At 53.5% G+C, this 19,387-nt stretch overlaps 7 protein-coding genes across 7 annotated transcripts; 3 read left to right on the top strand and 4 right to left on the bottom strand.

Moving 5' to 3' along the window:
- Nucleotides 1-659: 659 nt before the first annotated feature.
- LRP88_13839 (glutathione S-transferase family protein) lies at nt 660-1,513 on the top strand (the record flags this gene model as incomplete). Its single annotated transcript, XM_083250195.1, has 5 exons — nt 660-696; nt 744-808; nt 860-1,099; nt 1,149-1,282; nt 1,339-1,513. 5 exons carry the CDS (start codon nt 660-662, stop codon nt 1,511-1,513), a joined length of 651 nt encoding a protein of 216 aa, XP_083094529.1.
- Nucleotides 1,514-2,432: 919 nt separating this feature from the next.
- On the bottom strand, nt 2,433-5,641 carry LRP88_13838 (uncharacterized protein; the record flags this gene model as incomplete). The annotated part of the gene is made up of 6 exons (XM_083250194.1): nt 2,433-3,449; nt 3,499-3,620; nt 3,669-4,224; nt 4,277-4,738; nt 4,792-5,061; nt 5,135-5,641. The coding sequence occupies 6 exons, from the start codon at nt 5,639-5,641 to the stop codon at nt 2,433-2,435; spliced, it is 2,934 nt and encodes a 977-aa protein (XP_083094528.1).
- A 3,353-nt stretch (nt 5,642-8,994) lies between these two features.
- Nucleotides 8,995-11,541, bottom strand: LRP88_13837 (uncharacterized protein; the record flags this gene model as incomplete). Its single annotated transcript, XM_083250193.1, has 1 exon — nt 8,995-11,541. One exon carries the CDS (start codon nt 11,539-11,541, stop codon nt 8,995-8,997), a length of 2,547 nt encoding a protein of 848 aa, XP_083094527.1.
- A 1,255-nt stretch (nt 11,542-12,796) lies between these two features.
- On the top strand, nt 12,797-13,673 carry LRP88_13836 (Haloacid dehalogenase-like hydrolase-domain-containing protein; the record flags this gene model as incomplete). The annotated part of the gene is made up of 4 exons (XM_083250192.1): nt 12,797-12,843; nt 12,900-12,928; nt 12,981-13,442; nt 13,498-13,673. The coding sequence occupies 4 exons, from the start codon at nt 12,797-12,799 to the stop codon at nt 13,671-13,673; spliced, it is 714 nt and encodes a 237-aa protein (XP_083094526.1).
- Nucleotides 13,674-13,917: 244 nt separating this feature from the next.
- LRP88_13835 (mediator complex, subunit Med21) lies at nt 13,918-14,440 on the bottom strand (the record flags this gene model as incomplete). Its single annotated transcript, XM_083250191.1, has 3 exons — nt 13,918-14,177; nt 14,235-14,343; nt 14,399-14,440. 3 exons carry the CDS (start codon nt 14,438-14,440, stop codon nt 13,918-13,920), a joined length of 411 nt encoding a protein of 136 aa, XP_083094525.1.
- A 358-nt stretch (nt 14,441-14,798) lies between these two features.
- LRP88_13834 (Sec63 complex subunit SEC62) lies at nt 14,799-16,072 on the top strand (the record flags this gene model as incomplete). Its single annotated transcript, XM_083250190.1, has 3 exons — nt 14,799-15,222; nt 15,271-15,821; nt 15,875-16,072. The coding sequence occupies 3 exons, from the start codon at nt 14,799-14,801 to the stop codon at nt 16,070-16,072; spliced, it is 1,173 nt and encodes a 390-aa protein (XP_083094524.1).
- Nucleotides 16,073-16,582: 510 nt separating this feature from the next.
- Nucleotides 16,583-17,214, bottom strand: LRP88_13833 (acyl-CoA N-acyltransferase; the record flags this gene model as incomplete). Its single annotated transcript, XM_083250189.1, has 2 exons — nt 16,583-16,729; nt 16,801-17,214. The coding sequence occupies 2 exons, from the start codon at nt 17,212-17,214 to the stop codon at nt 16,583-16,585; spliced, it is 561 nt and encodes a 186-aa protein (XP_083094523.1).
- Between the last annotated feature and the right edge of the window lie 2,173 nt (nt 17,215-19,387).

Raw genomic sequence — 19,387 nt, 5'->3', positions numbered from 1 at the left:
GGACATGAGAATAGCATTGGTCGAAACTCGATTCCTTGGCAACTCAATTTCCGCAACCCTGCTCCATGACAAGAATACAATCCCCTGACGCTCAAAAGCTGCTTACAATATTGCTGAATAATTTCGGAGACATTTCGACACTGAGGCGGCTCAACCTCCCAGCGTGCCGCGGGCCTTGCTCCAGCCTCTCCTCGCCAAAGTCGAAGCGTATCGCCAGATTGGGACAGGCAACCAATTGGCGCCTCAAGAATATCCCCCACAACTCCTCCTTAGTCAGTACACGCGCGGCTACATCTACCCTTTCATGTGTATTTCCTCGAGGCCTGGAGAGCAGATTGTGATCGGGGATGATTGTGCCGATTGAAGGAGGGTTGGACGATCTTCTCACTTCATCCTGACGCGGAGTTGCGGATCCTGGTATTGATGATTATGAATCGTCCATGGATGCTTTGAAAGAACGGGATTAGGAACCGGAGTTGAGGCTGTAGAGACGGGTTTCAGAGAAGCTGAAAGGACATGAATCAGATACAGTTGATGTATTTAAGAGTGTTTGGGTTGTGGGAGAATGGAGAGGAGCATCACTAGACAACTCAACATTGGAACAACCAGAACAGGCACTGAATCCCATACTTCTCATATCAACAAAGAAAACCACCAAAATGTCTGACCTCAAGCCCATCACCGTCTATGTCCATGGTTAGCCTTCAACACCTCCGCTACGTTATGGCTCTAACACTACCCAGGCAGGGGACCCAACCCCAAGAAGGTCACCATCCTCCTCGAGGAGCTTGGCATCCCCTACACAGCTGTACGGACACTCCCAAATACTCTACTGATATACACTAACATGGCTTGACAGGTCGAGACCCCCAACCCCAAGGCTGAGTCGTTTGTCAAGATCAACCCCAATGGCCGAGTCCCCGCCATCGAGGACCCAAACACGGGCATCACCATCTGGGAGTCTGGCGCCATCCTCGAGTACCTCATCGAAAAGTACGACAAGGATCACAAGTTCTCGTTCGACACTGAGCCCGAGAAGTGGTACCTGAAGCAGTATCTGCACTTCCAGATGTCTGGACAGGGCCCTTACTACGGCCAGGTATGTAGCAGATACCCTGTATGAGAACTCACGACTGACAAGCAACGAGACCATGTGGTTCCATTTCTTCCACAAGGAACAGGTTGAGTCGGCCAAGGAGCGCTACGAAGAACAAATGGTCCGCGTTGTCGAGGTCCTGAACAACATCCTTGAGGGCAAGGAGTATCTCGTCGGCAACAAGTAGTGAGTCCCCAATAATGACATTCCCCCCGATGGAGCAAGTACTAAACTCTGCTAAGCACTTATGCCGATATTGCCTTTATCCCCTGGAACACGGCCGTCCCTGTTGTCGGTGACGTGTGGAAGAAGTTTGATATCGAGAACAAGTACCCCAACTACGTTGCATGGCATAACCGCCTCTTGGCTAGACCTGCTGTAGCCAAGATCCTGACTCCTCCAACTGAGGAGAAGTGATCATGGTAAAGACGTTAGGCTGTTGGGGATGTACAGGGTGTCTGGAAGCCAGTGTGTAGTAGTATGGATAGCTGTCACTCACGATGAATATCAAGTTGGTTAGAATGCCCGCCCCCTTTCTCGTGTCTCTTGTTTAGGCCATGTAGCTCTCCTCCAACTCTCCACGTCACAAAGGAATTCCAACGCAGCCGGTTATCTGGCAGTTTGGTATCACAATCTGAGCACTATCAAGGATAGAGGCACTTTATTCGTGGAGCAATCGCGGGCATGCCGCAGGTATCATTGTCATTTCTCAATCTCAAGTTGCCGTTTGGCGATGCTCTCAACTTTTCGTCTCCGCTCGCTAGCAAATTGCTTCGTTTGTCGCGATGCCCTTTTGGTTCCAGGACAAGTCGCCGTGGAGCGAGTAAACCAGTTGCCAACCATCATTGCCGGCATGATGCCATCATGCCGACTATATATGTCGGCCCAAACAATCCTCTCCCGTCTTTGACTCCGTGTATGGTCATTGCCTTCAGATAGGCAGACTTTTGATGTTTCTTGTTTTCGTTGACATTGGTATCTTTCTCCCCAAACATCCATCCCATCATGTCCCAAAACATCCTTTCCTTCTCATTCGGCAACCAGGGGTATTCTTCGTTTTTTTTGTCTTCAGCTTTTCGTTGCATGACTGGGTATAATGAGCGGGCGTCAAGTCATCAAAAGAGAACCCCCGATTCCGATAACCAAAAGAAAAAAAAGCACATAAATAAATGCAGCAAAATCAAAAACCAGTAACAGAGCACTCAGACACAGTCGAGCAAAACAAAACATGACAAGACGTAAACCGACCGATGCACAAGTCGACGTTCCAGGGTATTTTACGCCAGGGTATATCCAGCCGGGGTATTTGCATGTAGAGGTTCTAACACGGGGGAATCTAACGGAAAGGCCCAATAGGGGCGGGGTATCCTGAATTCATAGAATGAGATGTGGAAGGGCGCCCGCTGTCGCCGGACGCGCGGGTGCTGTGGCGAGGCGTGATGTCGCCGGGCTGAGGAATCGACAGCTTGTTGTCGATGTGGGTGCTGTAGGGTCGTGGCGCCCACGGGTTGTCGTCGTCTGGAAGGTTCACGCCGCTGTCGTTCCAGGGGTTTCGATCAGCGTTGAAGCTGCGGGTCGACTCGATTGAGATGAGCGAAGACTTGGACACGTTGCTGGAGCCCTTGAAGAAGTTGTTGGCCGAGTGCGAGCTGTTCTTTCTGCGATCCAAGAAGGAAGAGATTGACGTCATACTGCCGGGCTTTCGGAGACGGTCGAGGATGCTGCTTCGTTCGCGGGCGACGTCATCGCCGAAGCCAGCCTTGACGGGAGAGTCAGTAGCAACAGGGGCTGGAGCATGCTGAAGAAGCTTAGAGTCAAAGTACTGCAGAGAGTCCTCGAACGAGTCCGACTTGGGGCGAGGGAGAGCGCCCTTAACGATGTTCACCTCAGCCCCAGAAGTCGCGAACTGGGATTGCATGAAGTCCATGGCATCACGGAGACCACCAGCATTGTTGCGGGTAAAACCCCAAAGCAGAGTGACTGTAGGAGATCCATCCTCGGTGAGCTCATCAGGGTTCTGGTGGATGGTAAGCTCAACCTCGTGCTGGCTCTTCAGCTTGGGCACAAGGTCATGGGCAAACTCAGGAGACTCGAGAAACTTGATCAGCTCAGGGCTTCTAGCAAGAACGAGTTCATGCTTGTCAGGCACCATGCCCAAGAACTCGTCAACGCAGTGGGGAACCTGCCACTGAGGGCCATTCACCGTCACCTCGTCGCTGGCCTGCTCGGTGCTGGGAAAGTTGATCTTGCAGTTGTACTTCTGCTCGAGCTCGTCAATCTCCGGAAGCCTAGCAATGAGCTGGCGATGGTAGAGTCGATCAACACTGACGATCTGAGAGGTATACTCGGAGTCCTAAACTGGCATTAGAATTGACGAAAACAATAATTTGGACCTCACTTACAGCGCGGTCAACCATCTCCAGGATCTCGTTCTTGACAGCGTCGAGGTTCTGTGCGTTGCGAGCTGGGGTGCGGCAGATAACATTATCCACTTTGATGTCGTCGTCCTCTCGTCCCATACCACCTACAAAATATTAGCTTGGGTATTAGATGTGTTGATGAGGAGCATTACCTCTGTCCATAGCGTTAGAGAATTTGACGAAGACCGAGTGCTTCTTCATAATTCGCTGAATGTGCTGTCCACCAATGCCAATGATGCGCTTGTGGTACTGATCAGGAACGTGGAACGAGATGGATGCGGGCATCTCCTGCTCGACCAGCGTCAGACCCTGCTTCATGGAATCGTAGCTTGCCGCCATGACATCAATGTTGAAGTTGTACTCGTTGAAGCCATCGAAAATGATCTGGACATTGCTCTGTCCCATGATCTTGTTGATCTTGCCGTTCTTCTTGCCACTGACGAACTCCTTGTGCTCATTGGCAAGCTCAATCTTGACACGGATCTGATATTGAGCCTGTGCAACAAACTTGATGTCCGAGATAACCTCGAGGGCAGACTTGACAGCATCATCAGAGCCAGTGATGGCAAAGTTCAGTTTGTCAAACGAGAGATCGGCATCCGAATTGGCGCAAATATCAACAAGCATAGCCCTGATGTCAGCTGGGTTGGGAAGCTGCCTAGCCTCGGGATGTTGCATGTACCACCCGGCGCTGTAGAACTGGCCGGCCTGTTGCATTGTTAGTCAACTCAAATCAAAAGTAGAGGATCTTGCCACTGACCAGGGACATGATTTCCCGAACAGTTCGCTCTACGTGAAGACCCTCGCTGCCCTGGACTCTCACCATGTTCCGCTGGCTTGCCAGAGGCGGGAACATGATGTAGGTGCCGTTAGCCTCGAGAATCTTGCGGACCTTGTCCAAACGGCCAAGCAGAATGCTGTCAATCTTGGCGGCAGGGATGGTCACGTCCTTAACGTAGAGCCTGATCCGCTGGACCGTCTCATGGAGCTTCTGCTTGGCGAGCTCGATCGCCTGGGGAGTTTCACCAGTGATGAAGACATCCGAGGGATCACGGCGAGTAGCGTTGGGGGGACAGTAGCGGTACATTTGCGAGAACGGAGGCGGGAAGTAGATGGCGGTCCCGGTGGACGACTCGATGAGTTTGATGTTTTTGCGGTGACGTCCGCAGACGAGCTGGTGGCAGGACAGTTCAAGCTTAGTTCCATCGACAATACGGCCAAGCTGGAGAAGTGTTAAACTTTGCAAATAAAACGTTGACGAGGGGAAATCTGTACCAGCGTATCGATGTGAATCAGGACCCGAGCCTTGGCATGCTCTGACGACAAGATGTCGCCGTAGATGGCGACTCTCCATCGCTGATCCATCCGCAATTCGGAATCACCAGTCATGCCATCCACGACAGGGGTGAGCTTGGGGCCGAGAAGGAAGATGTCGACGCCGCAGTAGCTCGAGATGTAATCCAGGGTATCGGTAACGGGCTTCTTGAGCACTCCAGCATTGAGATCGCAAACGAGTTGACCATCAACATCAATTGTGGTGCAACGCTACGGGGAGAAGTCAGAAGAGGTTTGCCAGCATGCCACAGAGGGGCCTGGTGCGAGATCAATCGAAACCTACGAGAGAAATGGGGGTATCATTCAAAATGGTCTCTCGGCTCTTGTGGACCAGCTCTGGAGAGCCCGAGAGACAGACGGTGGTGACCTGCTGGCCCTTGCCGTTCTTGGGCGTGGTCGAAAGGACATGTGCCTCGATGGGTAAGGGCCCGTTGGAGAGGTCGCGGCACAGCCTTCGGAGGTTGTTCAGGTTCTGTCCGTGGACGGGCAGCTCGTGGATTTGGACGTCGTCCGGCGCGTCCTCGGGGTGCGTCCATCGCAAGACGGCGTCAGTGGTCGCGTGAAGAATGTCCTCGGTGTCGGGGCCCGCAAGATCGGAAGCGAATGGGACGTTGAACGAGTAGTGGATCGTGGCATCGGCGGCTTGAGGGGAGGCGATGGGCTGACCGGGTTGGGCGACGTTCTTGGGGTGGTTGAGGGCATTCATGGGCATATTGGGATTGGGACGGCCCATTCCGAAATTGGGTGTCATTCTTTCCGACCAGTGACGCATGTTTGCCAACTTATTCATGATGGGGAGCGAGGTGAAGGCGTCGTCGTCGTCGTCCGAGGCGTGGGCGGCGACGGTCGGCGAAGGTGGAGGTGGACGGGAGCGAGGACGGCGGCGGGAGGTGGAGAAGAAGCAAGAGAGAGAACCTGACCTGACCTGACCAGGAAAAAGATGAGATGAGGGCAATGATAAAAGGGAAAAAGGGTATCGAAGAAGCTGGGCAAGAAACGGTGGGGAGGGGGAAGGGGGCAGGGGGGAAGGGGGGAAGAAAGAAAGATGGTGGTGTTTGTGAGCTCTTTCCAAGTCTGACGAGGGAGAGGGAGAAGGAAGGAGAGGGAGGGTTACGAAGGTCAGGTAGGTAGGTGAGAGAGGTGGAGGGAAGGATGGAGCGGAGATGCACTACGTACCTACAGTACAGTTCTGGCAGCAAAAAGCGAGGAACCTCAAGTCAGCAGGACGTGCTCTGTCGAGGACAGGACATGGAGGCCAAGGTGGAGAGGCCAAGGCAATTCAGAAGCTGTGAGTGGCAGAGTAGAGGCATGGAGATACAGCTAGGGGAGGTACCTACAGCCCCTACGTACCCAGTGGCTGCGATTTACCTGGGGGAGAGTTCCATAAAAGACAACCCCCCCGGTACATGCGCCGCCTGTGAGTGCCCTGTAAGGCCGCCCGACACAGCGAGCTCAGCTCACCCATCGACCAGCCCGAGACAAGAAACAGCCAGAGAGTGGAGCGGGAGTGGGATGAGATGCGCACCTCAGTCCGTCAGCGCGAGAGGCATGAGTACAGCATGCAGAGCCCGGGGGGAGAGGTGCACTCCCGTATGCAAGTTGGACCCAGTGGTTGTGCGTACGAGGGCACGAGCACGCCTGTCCGAGTGCGCTGAGAAGCAGAAGCCAGTCTGAGTGGATTTTGCAAGGGCATGGATAAACGACAGCCACTGTGAGCAGCCACCACCACTACCAAGGGCAAGTAGAGAGGTTCTGATCGCACAGATCTTGGAATCTGGTCGCTTCAGTTGAATCCCCAAGTACGTCCAATCACGTACCGCCAGCGTGAGAACTCTACGCTCCTTACCCGGGGCTAGGGCACTCTCGCTCGCAACAGACAAGTCACTAACGACGGCGGCCAACCCCAATGACGACGAGGTGAACAGCAGCGGGATCGCTGCCGGCCTTCGGTGACCTTCGAACGGCAGCGAAGCGGCCCCCCCTAGGGCATGGCATGGCATGGGCGCGCTTTGCGTTCTGGGCGGTGGGGGCACCATCAGCCCAGGTGCCAGCCCAGGAGGCACCTCCTGCAGCCTCTGTCGTTGCACCGGCGGCGGCTCTCCAAACGGGACACGGGAGACAGGCTCCCCGGGGACGGGATTCAAACGGACTGCGTTCCAGAGAGCCCTAGTGGACAGCCGGAGGACTTCGGCAATGGTCCAGCACGCACAGCTTCGGAGGGAGACATCTTGACCAGCTCAGTCAAGACACAAGGTACGAATACCCAGGTCATCCACCAAGCCGCTAGCTGGGATCACGTACCGTTGTCTTGGATGCTAACACCAACTCAGCTTAGATGGAGGACTACCTAGCTGCACGGGAATGGGGTCGTCTCCGCTGACATTCGTCCACACCAACAGGTTATCGTTAGGCCTTGCAGCATCTAAAGAGATTGTTTCTGCACAACCATGTTCCCGAGCATAAGCAGGAGAGAGACAGAGGGTAAAAAAAAAAAAAAGGAGATTCATCAAGCTGCAACTCTAGAGATGCCGGGATACATGCTTGCCCAAGAATTGCCATCTCTCGTCAGCCGTATCTCGCTCGGTAGCGTGTCTTGGCTAAAGCTTCGATCACACGGCGTCCCCACACGACCAGGCCTCGTCTGTGTGACTTGTCTGCGACTTGCCTGTGACTTGTCCAAGGGTGAGCGAGTTGATTTGAGGTTGGCCCATGCAGGCCCAGCTCTTCTCTCCACGAGCCCGGTATCAGCTCGTCCACTAGCAACTTGTCGTTCAACATGTCAACTTGCAAGGCACCTTGTTTGACCAGTACTGCGGTGATCGATCATCATGGACGGGTATGTACTTGAACAAGGGAGCCGGCTTCCAGCATCGCGAACTGGTCAAGGGAGCCGGCATTCTTGGGTTTGTCTGTGGCGGGACAGGGTCTGGACTGTCGGACGTGCGCGCCTGCGCGTCTTTGCATCCCGTTGATTGCTTCAGTTGCCGCCTCGAATTCCAGTGGCTTTTTGCTCTGTTCTGCTTTGCCTTGCCTTGCCTTGCCTTGCCTGCTTGCCTGCAGCTGAGAGAACCGATCACGAGCCACGCCACTCGCAGGCACATATCCCTGGGGACTCGTGGGTCACATCACACAAACGGTATGCGTGCATGTCCAACAACGCGAGGCTGGGCATGCCTAGGCCCGGAGCCTATCTGGGTATATCGAGGAGAGATTGCGACTGATGAATGTTCCTTGAACCCCTTGATAACTCAAACACCTGCCTTCTGCCGTGGAGGTATAAAAGCAAAGTCATGACTAGTGGAGATGCAGGCAACACGGCAGTCAGATTCATCAGATGTGACCATGTCTCAAAATTTCAACATTCGTACCAAAGACCCCTCCAGTTTGGTACCGCCGAGTAGCCCAGTTGATTCAAGGCGATCCGACTGGTCCAGCATTGGGTCTCGGAGTCTCTCATGGCTGTCCGTGAGCTTCTGAGCGTGCTGAGAAGCTGCCACGACAGCATGAATAAAACAATGCTAGACAATGCTGATGCCTGTGCGGACATTACACCGTATTCCTGTTGCTCGGTGAATGGGGGATGTGATATATACCACCCCTTGGATATCATCCGACCCCTGGCAGATGCTGTCCTCTGTCAAATGAGAGAGTTCTCACTGGCTATTGTCTCGTTGTGAAACGGCACTTCTGCCGGCTCTTGATTACAGCACCCATGAAAACCATTCCAGGGGAGAAGCAATTCAGTCTAGCAAACGCTGCGTTCCTCAAGATCCTGGCCTGGTCTTGTGCTGCTTTAACCCCTGCCCTGCACTCCCCGAGCTGGCATTCCCCTCCATCCGTCAGGAATGACCTCATTGACTTCTCTCCTTCTCTCGCGTTAGGGGTTATATATATACCCAAGGCTTTGTCTACTCATTCACGGCGCCTTGTTGGTTCGGTCAAGCTTTCTGGCTACAAATCCAGACGCTCGGTGTAAGGCTGACGCCGCAAAGTGAACATCAACGGCGATGTGGCCCTGTTTGCACATGCAGGTTTCCACGAAGTGAACTCAAGTTTGTGTGTCATTAGTGATTATTATCCTCATTCTGTCCTGTCTATCCTCGTTGTCTATTCCCTTGTATCCGTACGCCTGTGCCTCAAATATCAACGATAGACTTCCCTCCTCCCATCATCTGCATACACGATTTCCTGTGTTGCCCCCCTTGGTTGTTCAATAAAGGCAATGTCCTCCCCACCTCTCATCGGCTGGTTGTAGTACCGCTCCAAGGGCGGCCGCGCGCTGTACTCGCGTCTTACTGCCCCTTGTTCCACCGGCAAGGTACCATATTCTCGTGCATAAGGCTGCGCAGCCTCACGGCGGCTCTCCGGGTGAACACTGGTTGCATATTGACGTACGGCTCCCTCGGGGCGTACGCTCTGCACCCGTCCGTAATCCCGGGCAACCTCATACCACACGGGTTCTGCTGGTCGCACGCTGGCCGCCCTTGTAATGTAGTCTCTTGGGCCTTCCTCCACACGCCGCCTGCCTGGCGGTGCCATCAATTCCACAGGTTCCCCTGGAGGTGCCATCGGCCGTGCTGGATATTCATGTGGCCGATGGTCCCTGTAATCCTGCGAGATGTATTCTGGTTGTGTGACGACTCGCCTGGGTATATACGTCGGCGAAGGTCTCCTGTAGACCGCCCCCCCTTCTTCGTATGTCTCCATGCCCGTCTGCTTGGGCAATGTTCGAGGCGCGGCTCGTTCGTAAATGATCTCGGGATCACCGGATCGAGCGGGAGGGGCGACTGAGTGCCGGATTACCGTTGGTCGTGGTGGTTCAATATACTCACGCCCAAAGGCATCTACAATAATCCGAGTCGGTGGCGGCCTTGGAGGAGCCATGAAGACATCTCCATCTGGCCTGGTCGATACTGATGAGGTCTCATAGGACCCGTGATATGGCCATGATGGACGTTGATGGCCCTCGTTTGGCCGAACCTGTGAGCTCGCTCTCCCCACTGACGGTTCTCCTGGATGGTGAGCCGAAACGAGTGGAGGTTGCTCCACAGAATATGGGCCGCCGGGTGCGTAGCGATCATCGGTGTATTCCCTCCTATAGACAGTGCTGCCAGGAACCGCAGTGCTTACCGCACGTCGAGAAGAGAGGCTCGGTCTGTCGTACCCTATCGGCATTCGGTCATCTGTTCCTAGACGGCTCGAGAGGGGTTCTGGGGGGTAATCGCCAGTCTGGCGCTCGTATCTGACATCTTCGTAGCTGGGATCCTCTGGTTGACGCTGTGTGTACCTTTGGCGCTTGTTGGGGCGGATGTAAGAGGGAGCACTCATGGGAGATGGAGACCGTGGCTCTGGTTTGATGTACGGAGTTGGCTCGGCCTCGGGCGCTTGCCTGTCCGCCTTCCGCTTCTTCTTCTTTCCCTTCTTCTTTTCGGATGCTCCTCCGCCTTGGGGTGAGCTTTCTGGGCTGGTCACAGTGATAGGCTCGTTTCTAAGAGCAGCAACTTGTGCGGGTGTACCTCTGGATGAGTTTGAAGTTGCTTCAGCGGCCATGGGCGCCCTTCTAGCTGCTGTCAATGGTGATGCTTGAGCAGACCGCTCATGTACTCTCATGAGAGGAGAAGGGGGACGGCTGTCAATGTAATGTTCACGGGGTTGCCGGCGGGGATTGGATCTATTGCTGCCCCTATGCCGGTCGATCTCCGTGTTGCTCGAGTCTTCAGAATGGCTTGGCCCAGCACCTGTGTCCTGGGCTGAAACAATCCTGTCCTCGGCAAACGATGTCAAGCCCGGGACTCGCCCAACTTGTGACGTATTGTTTATGCTCGAGGCACCATTGTTGGTAGATGGGTTGGCGTAGGCTTGACGCGGCCGTGTCGCGCTCGGCTCGCTCGTCTCCAGATCAACATCAATGTGATGGATTCGCGAAATAGCGACATTGTGGGCGCTGCTCGGCAGCTGTGAATCGATAGTGTCCAGGCCTCGTGCCTCTTCGGACTCGTTGCGGACGCGGGACGTGAGAACCGAGGATGGGGTGTTGTGCTGGGACGAGTAGAAGGTGTTGTCGTCAAAGGAATCACTTGCAGTCTCGAGGTTAGTAGTAGCAGGATTGTCATCATCAGGAGCAGGCCCGGCAGTGGCTTCGACGAGTTTCAGGGCCTTCGTCAACACGTCATTAAGGTCGAAGTCGGGAATAGGCTCTCCTTGAGCAGCATTCTTGACTGCCGCCCGCCGTTGCTCAACCGCGTCCCTCAAAGTACGCTCCAGTCTCTGCCGTTGCAATTGAAACTCTGCCTTGACAAGATCATCCGACTTTTCTAGGAAAATGGGATTGATCTCAACAGTCCCAGACCCGTAAGGTTTGCTGACTTTGGTTGTGCTAGGGGGTATGGCAGGCAGGCCAGATCTTGACGCGCCCGGCTGCTGGGTTTTCGCGACAGAGTACTGCGACTCGTCTGGCTGATAGTTGGAAGCACCATTTTCGATGGTGACATCTATTGGGTGGATGGAGGATTGCACAGATGCAATCAGATTAGCCGGAGGCTTGATGCTTGGGTGTTTACCAGATAGAATCGTGTCTGAGAATCGCACGATCTTCTCGTACTGATGGAATCGATGACGCTGGGCGCTAGACAGGCTGAGGAGCTCATCCCCGCCAGCGAGCTGCCCCTGAACAACATGTCCCTGTGCCATGTCGGCAAGAAACGAAAAGCACACGTCGCGTTACCCAGTGCCTATCCAAAGCAAGGGCGCCTTCAGGTCGGGCTATGCGTAAGCAAAAGATCGACGAGCAGCGGCGCGAGACGCGGAATTTAGCAGATGCTTCTTGAAATGCGAGATGGACAGTTGATGTTGTTTGGAGGGGAGGGATGGCAGCTCGTGGTCGGGCGGTTGTGATAAATTAATTTAGGCGGTGTGACTGGCCGGATGTGGCAGAATCGACGATCCCTGGTGGCACCAATCCGTCACCGACTGTATCAAAGAGTTTCGAGGGCTTGATGTATCCCCACTGGAATAAAAATACAAAGAGATACGAGGGGCTGTTTTGATATCAGTATGTTATATCGAATATATAAGGTTCACATATACTTAATCCAAACACTCGACTATGTGTTGTTCCATACGCCATCAAGGTTCACCGTCATTATCACTTACAGGACTGTTGGGAGCCAGGCCTACCTACCTACCCATCTCTCTAGGACAAAGATAAAGCCCCCTCGAGACTTGCAGTTTAGATCTTAGTTCCAAGGGTGCGAAATGGCATCATCTTGAAGCACGGCACTTGAAATGTTTTGTGTAAGGGGGATGTGGGGGACTTCCTCACTGGGGATGACATCCATACCATTGACTCGACCATGGGAGACAGCTCCACTGTCGTACTCAGGCTCCCATTGTGGCGTCCCCTGGGAGCGAACCGATCATTGAATCCTTCTAGACTCGATGTAGAGCTATGTATCTATACATATATGTCTTATTGCTTATGCAAAGCATCAGCTATATCTCAAATGGGGCAAGCAAACTTATTTCACTTGTTTCTCTATCATGGCTCATGGCCATGATGACTTGCAGTTGCACGAAGCCTCCGCTCCCGTCATCGGAGATCGGAGCTGTCCACGCAGGTACGGTGGGGATTATTCAGCTACGCCGAAAGAGTCACTGGTGGTGGGTGGGCTACGACGTCAATATCGCTCCTATCATCGATTGAGCAAGTGCTAGTCTTCGCTTTTGGCTTGGATCGCCCTCTCAAATATTTAACTGGCTTTTCTTGTTGATGAGCCATTCAATGTTGCAACTACGACCACGTGTCTCAGCATTTATTTCACTCAATCCCGTCTTCAGATCTTTGGTCTTTCCCCCTTCACACCGTGTCTCATACCCGACATCGCACCTTCACTCTTCCAACGTCAACAGTCGCCTTACCAACACAAAGATCCGTGCCAAATCAACCATGGGCAGTACTAACGGCGTGAGCACCGGGAAGCCGGTTTTGTTCTTGTAGGTATCCCTTTGCTATGACATTGAATGAATGGCTTGAGCTGACACGTGTGCAGCGACATTGACAACTGCTTGTACCCAAGAAGTGAGTTTTTAGAGAAGGGTCTATGATGACCACAGGCTAACCGAGAATCGAGGCGCCAAGGTTCATGATCTGATGGCAAAGCTTATTGACGAATACTTCTCGAAACACCTGGAGTTGCCCTGGGATGAGGCTGTGAAGCTGCACAAGGAATACTACACCAGCTATGGCCTAGCCATCGAAGGTCTCGTGCGACACCACCAAATTGATCCTCTTGACTACAATGCCAAAGTGGACGATGCGCTACCTCTAGAGGGAATCATCAAGCCCAATCCTGAACTTCGGGAACTCCTCGAGGACATCGACAAGACTAAGGTTACCATGTGGCTCTTTACCAATGCGTATGTGAACCACGGCAAGCGGGTAGTTCGTCTTCTTGGCATCGACGACCTTTTTGATGGGCTCACCTTTTGCAACTATGCCGATCAACCCTTGATCTGCAAACCCGACCCAGAGATGTACAAGAAGGCTATGCGCGAAGCAGGTGTGGAGCGAGTGGAGGATTGTTTCTTTGTTGGTATGTTTGCTATCTTGCGCCTCGTCTTATTGAAATTGTGCTAATGAACTATTAGATGATTCTGCCTTGAACTGCACACAGGCCAAAGAGTTTGGCTGGACAGCTGCCCATCTCGTTGAGGAGGGGGTGCAGGTTCCCGAGTTGCGGGCATCACAATATCAGATCCGCCATCTCAGAGAGCTGCGTGACATTTATCCGCAATTTTTCAAATCGGCAGCAGGTGCCGCGTAAGTGTTGACTGGGTTAGATTTGGACGAATGAGAAGAAATCGCACATGGAATATAGACAGCCCTTGAGAGGTGGCGTTCAAGGCACTTCCCGGAATGAGATACCATTTGCGTTATGCATTCATTAACAAGCTCGACTAAGCCTGCATGGATCAAAGCCCTGACCTGTCGTTGCCCAACCTGAACTCCTCGCTATGTATGCAACCATAAAGATGTTGGCACGTGGCACCAGAGAGGCACAGAAACACTCAAGGGCGTCGGATGCTGCTGATCACAGAATCCAGCTCGGACAGTATTTGGTCCTTCTCTTTGATAGCTTCTTGGCGCTGGACCTCGGCGACCTTCAAATCCTCCTCGAGTTCCTTGATGTATCTTTCCTGATCCATCTCGCTGTTGTCCAGGCCTGGGAGCGAGGAGATGAGCACTTCAATCTGCTGTTCCTTGAGAATCAAGTCTTGCGACAATTCGACCATTCCAGCTCGAAACTCGTCCGGGGGTAGGGAATCGACTGTAGATATGGTTAGTATCTAGGCGCATTTTATATGTGAAAATCGGGATGTCGCACCCTCTTTCGGGGCATCTTTAACGTCGCGAATCTTGTCGTTGGGACCGAAGGTTTCCAGATCATGTCGCTTGTTTACATAGTGCAAGCATGCAACGAATTGCTGCGCAAGCTGTTTTTATATGAGTTAGCTATAGTCTTGGCGAGGACGGAGAAGAAGCGCAAACCTGATCAACAGCATCCTGAAGTTGAGTCAAGCGGTCGCCCATGGTGGTGGCTGTCGGGTTGCTGGACTCCCGCGAAAGGTAGTCCACTAAAGTGCTGCACGGAAAGTCGACGTCAGTTCACTGCGGATGCGCTATCACGTGAAGATAAGCCGGAGGGCGGGGAATTAACAATTCCGGCCGGCAATTATTGGGGCTCGATCTTGGGAAAGTGAAGTGAACACCGTTGTCTCTGGGTGAGCTATGACATGATTGGCACAGTGTGGTCCAAGTGGCAGTAATATCATGTTCGCTCTTTCATAATAAACTCCCAACCCGCATCTCTCTAATTCACCACCGTGCTTGTTCGTTTTCCTCTTTTTCTAACTCTTCTCTACACTCTTTTTATTGAACACATTGCACAATGTCCTCTCCACCTCCTCAGCCCGGGCCGGGCCAGATCCCCATGCCCATGCCTGGCCAGCGACCGACGCCCGAGCAGATCCAGGCCATGCAGCGCCAACTCGCCATCGACGCCGAGAAGGCCGGCATGACTGTGCCCGAGTTCATTGAGCACATCAAGAGGCAGGCGCAGGAGCAGATGCGAATGCGCGCCCAGCAACAGGCACAGCAAGGAGGCCACACTCACGGCCCCGATTGCAACCATGATCACGACCATGACCATGACCACGGCCACGGCCACTCTCACCCACAACAGGGTCGCCCCCAGCCTATCACTCCTGGACCTCCCAACCCCAAGGCCATCGCTCTCGCCAAGTTCCTCCGAGGCCAGGAGCTCAAGCTTCGAACTGTCATCTTGAACGGCGAGCGCAAGGACATGTTTCGAGGTAGGTTGGCTCGGCGCATGAAGCTATTCACATACTAAAATGGCACAGTCAAGCGAGCGCTCCGAGCCCTGCAGTCCCCCGCGTACGAGAAGGCCCGGAAGAAGAACCCCCTTCTGCCTGAAATCACCGACCGAGCTTCCCTCGAGAACACCTTCAAGCTGCTCCCCTTGAGCATGCTCGCCCTGCGAGTCTCCAAGATTGAGCCCCAGGCTGGTCCTAACGGCAAGAAGCCCAAGCGTGTCAAGGGTCAGTGGACCGTCAAGATCGAGCAGCAACAAGAGGCCAAAGACGAAATGTACTACATTTGGTTGTGGGAGGGCAGCCAGATCAAGCGCCAAATTTACGCTGGCCTGGCTCTTCTCGCCATCTTCGCTATCGTTCTGTACCCTCTTTGGCCGCTGGTGCTTCGCCAGGGCGTCTACTACCTCAGCTGGGGTTTGCTGGGACTGCTTGGTTTGTTCTTTGTGATGGCGATCTTCCGTGTTATTCTATTCTGCATCACCTATTTCACCACACCTCCCGGTCTGTGGCTCTTCCCCAACCTTTGGGAAGACGTCTCGTTTGTGGACAGTTTCAAGCCTGTGTGGGCTTGGCATGAGGTCAGTAAAGGTCTAGTAAAGGCGAAATTCGAGAAATGCTAACTTAGCCACAGACGGAAAAGAAGAAGAAGAAGAAGAAGTCGGCGGTGGCTGCTCCCGGAACCAGCCCCAACCCTGCCTTCGCTGCTGCTACAGGACAAGTTGCGCCTACAAGCGCGACGACGACAGGCACAGATACCCAAGTCAAGACTGGTGTACACCAACGGCACTACGAGGCGCCAAAGGTCGAGGAGCTGGCGGACGACGAGTAGATCTTGTATACAAAAAGTTGTGAACCCGGGTGGTTGGCGTTTTCTGGAATTGTGTATCAACATTTCTTGCTATTTGTGCAGTCATTGGTAGTAATGGAGCAGGATGTCCTCGATATAAGACATTAGTCGATACGAGAATGTAGCCGATAGTCGTTGGTGCTGTGTTTCTTGGTACCTACTTGGCGTTGATATTTCCTCCTAAAGCTGGCTTATATACCCGAGTACTCGCATTCTTTTGTGTTTCAAGTTAATCGCAGAAGGATTTGCTTCACTGTGAATATGGACCTAATGGTAGGCTCATTTCCCAAATCATCATCTTTTCTTTTCAGGATCTAAAAACAAACCAAAGCTCCTCGCCGGCCAGAATCCATGAGAACAGCAAAATCGAGTCGCCTCGCTCTCCGACCCCCTTTCCTGGAGGCTCTACAGTACTACTTATTGAAACAAGCAACAAACCAATCCTCGCGCCTACAGCTCCTCTCACAGGAACGCCCCTAGGAGCATCATGGCTCACAGTTGGAGATGCTTGTAAAAGAAGGTCCCGTCCTTGAGCTCCCCTGTTGGACTCAGACCATACCTGGGGATCTGGCCGAGCTCGATGTAGCCAAACTTTCTATACACCTCCTCCGCGACACTTCCAGCTTCGGTATCGAGGAGCTGTTATTTGAGACCAATCCGGTTAGAACGTTTCTTCCGACAACACAGGGGGTTAACTTGATCCAACTTACCAGTACCGTCCTGCCGCGCCGCGCCGCCTCAGCTTCGAGAGCGGAAACCAAAGTCCTGGCACCTCCTCTGCCGCGAAACGTCTTGTGGACGAGAAGTTTCTCTACAACGCCGCGGAAGGGTCCTGTCTCGGAGGAGGGCATGGCAAGCATGACAACGCCCATAACATCGGACCCCTTCGGCCGAGAGCCCGGCTCAGATTCGTTGAGGAGGATGAAGATGAGACGCTTGCCATCGGCAACCTCTGCGATGCGTTCCTTCCACCAGGCGAGGAGTTTCTCGTGGGATAGAGGGGGGAGGAACGTGGCGATGGTGCGGTCATGGGTGATGCAGGATGCGTGGATGGCGGCGAGATAGGGGATCAAGTGGCCGTGCTGGCTCGGGGAGAAGAGAGCTACCGTTCCTGCGCCAGACATTTTGAACAAGTAATTCGTATGGGTTGAGAGTATTTGAAACAAAAGCTGCGTAGTAACGGACGTGGTAGTTGTGAATAAGCCGTCAAGGAAGGGTATAGATGGATGTCAATGCATAGCCCACATGGGGGGAGGGCTTGTGGTTGTCTTCAACTTAGGCCGCAACAAGTCTGGTTTCGGTTGCCCAAAGGCGATTATACGGCGAGTTGCAGAGGCTGGTCGAGCGATGTTGATGGTTGGTGAAGCTGATGCTGGGCAAGATTTTAGAGGCTTATTGATGAGGGGATATTGGTTCGTTCTCCGATCAAGCGGACCAAGACCAAGACATCCCAGGTTAGACTCAGATCCAGGAGAAGCCGAGTAAACTCAACTCAATTGACTGGTAAACGACTGGGCAAAGTAGAGCTAGTATGAGGGAGAGGGAGAGGCAGAATAGAGAAGAGACTCCGGTGTTATCAAGAGGTGACGGTTCGGAGAATATCGGCACAGGAAGTTAAAAGGGTGAATGTCGACGGAATGGGTACTCCGTCAGTAGTCCAGAAATGAATGAATGAATTCACTGATGAATCCTCCGTCCAGCAAGAAGAAGAAGAATCACAACCCATCCACCATTTGCAAGGTTTCGTATGGAGCCGCCAGGAAAAAAATCATCCGAATTTTCAAGCCCCTGCAAGCCACTGCAGCGAGCCCTGGAAGACAGTGAGTGCCAGCACCTTCCAGCGTCTCGGCGCCGGCGCCGGGCCCCTGAGTCTGCTGCCCAAGGGGGACTCGCCAGGTGGAGTCGAGTTGCCGACCTACGGGGCGGACGGGGGTGACTGCACCTGCCGGGACCCTCTAGCTCCCGCCGCAACGGGTCCGCTGTCCTGCCCTGGGCTGTCCTGCACCACCTTTACACGCAGCGCAGCCCTCCATCAATCGAGCACGACACACACCTTCAAACGTGGAATCCTGTCGAGGCAGCGGAACCGTGAGAGGGTTGCACGCCACCGTCGTAGCAGATTCACGGAATAAATGGCGCACCTACGAATCTGGCAGTTGGGAAGCTGTTGAAACGTGTGTGGCTTTCTTGGACGTGCGTGTCCTGGTTCGTTTCTTGGGCTCTGAGACGATGTCAAGGGACGAGACGGTGTTGGATGGGCACCAGTTGCACTCATACAGTTGCTCATTGTCCCAAACATTCCCTATGAGCTGCAGGAAAAGACTCAACGCTTGTCCAAACTACACACGGCCATGTACAAACACCGTTGCCGCTTGGCCTGCAAGACAGTGCTGCTGCGGCTACACGGGCGTTGAGCGTTGGGGAGAAGCAGCAAGAGGACCACGAGATTCGGTTACCAGGACGAGGAAAACGCACGACAACGGGTTTCAGATATCAACATCCTCGGCTGTTGAGAGGTAAAGTCGGTGAAGAAGGGGCTAACTGGTCACCTTGCTCACTCGGGCCATGGTGGTCTTTAAAAGAGGGTGGTATACAGCAAGCAGCCTAAGTGCTGCATCCCGTCAAGTGGCGGAAGGCTTGGGGAGGGAGCCCTATGGACGAGCTTCCATGAACCTGGGAGCAGGGCCCGGCATTCGAGGAGGATCGGCCAGGATCCATGGATGCTCTTGCTGGGCCAGGCACGCGACAATCCGGGGCTTTGAGGTACAGCAAGTAACTACTAGTATGCTTAAGAGCACCTGCCCGACCGAGTTGTTGTGTTTTCGATAAGCGAGAGGCCGCTGGTGATGGAAATGTGGACATGGCTATGGATCCATGGACGGCAGTGGAACTAGTTGGTGAGTGATGAATGCTTGGCGACCAACTTAGATGCAACTTACAATTCAGCCATCATTCCTGTTTCAATTGAGGTTGAAGTTGCGATGGATAGGCAGGTACTTATCTACCTACCACTCAATCACTTATTACTCGTCAGCTGTCACGGTTCAAGCTGGCCCTCCATGTTTGCAGATTACGTAGAGGCCGTGATGCGGGGTCCAGAAGCTCTCAGGCTGCGTGTTATTGAGCGGAAAGTCTCAGTCAGGCACAGACAGGCCTGGCCGGGCTGAAAGGCATGTGGATGCCCGTCTATGAATGGCAGCTCAGCTCAGCTCCAGTCAATTCGATTGATCGATCCATTGCTTCTCCGCTTCATGCATCTTCCGAGAATCATCATCTTCCTCCACCCGCTGACTTCGG

The sequence above is a fragment of the Fusarium phalaenopsidis genome, assembly GCF_050370095.1.
Source record: "Fusarium phalaenopsidis strain FUZ10S chromosome Unknown contig_32332, whole genome shotgun sequence".
NCBI classification, from domain to species: Eukaryota; Fungi; Ascomycota; class Sordariomycetes; order Hypocreales; family Nectriaceae; genus Fusarium; species Fusarium phalaenopsidis.
Note: the sequence above shows the minus strand (reverse complement) of the source record. Positions and strands in the feature narration are given on the sequence as shown.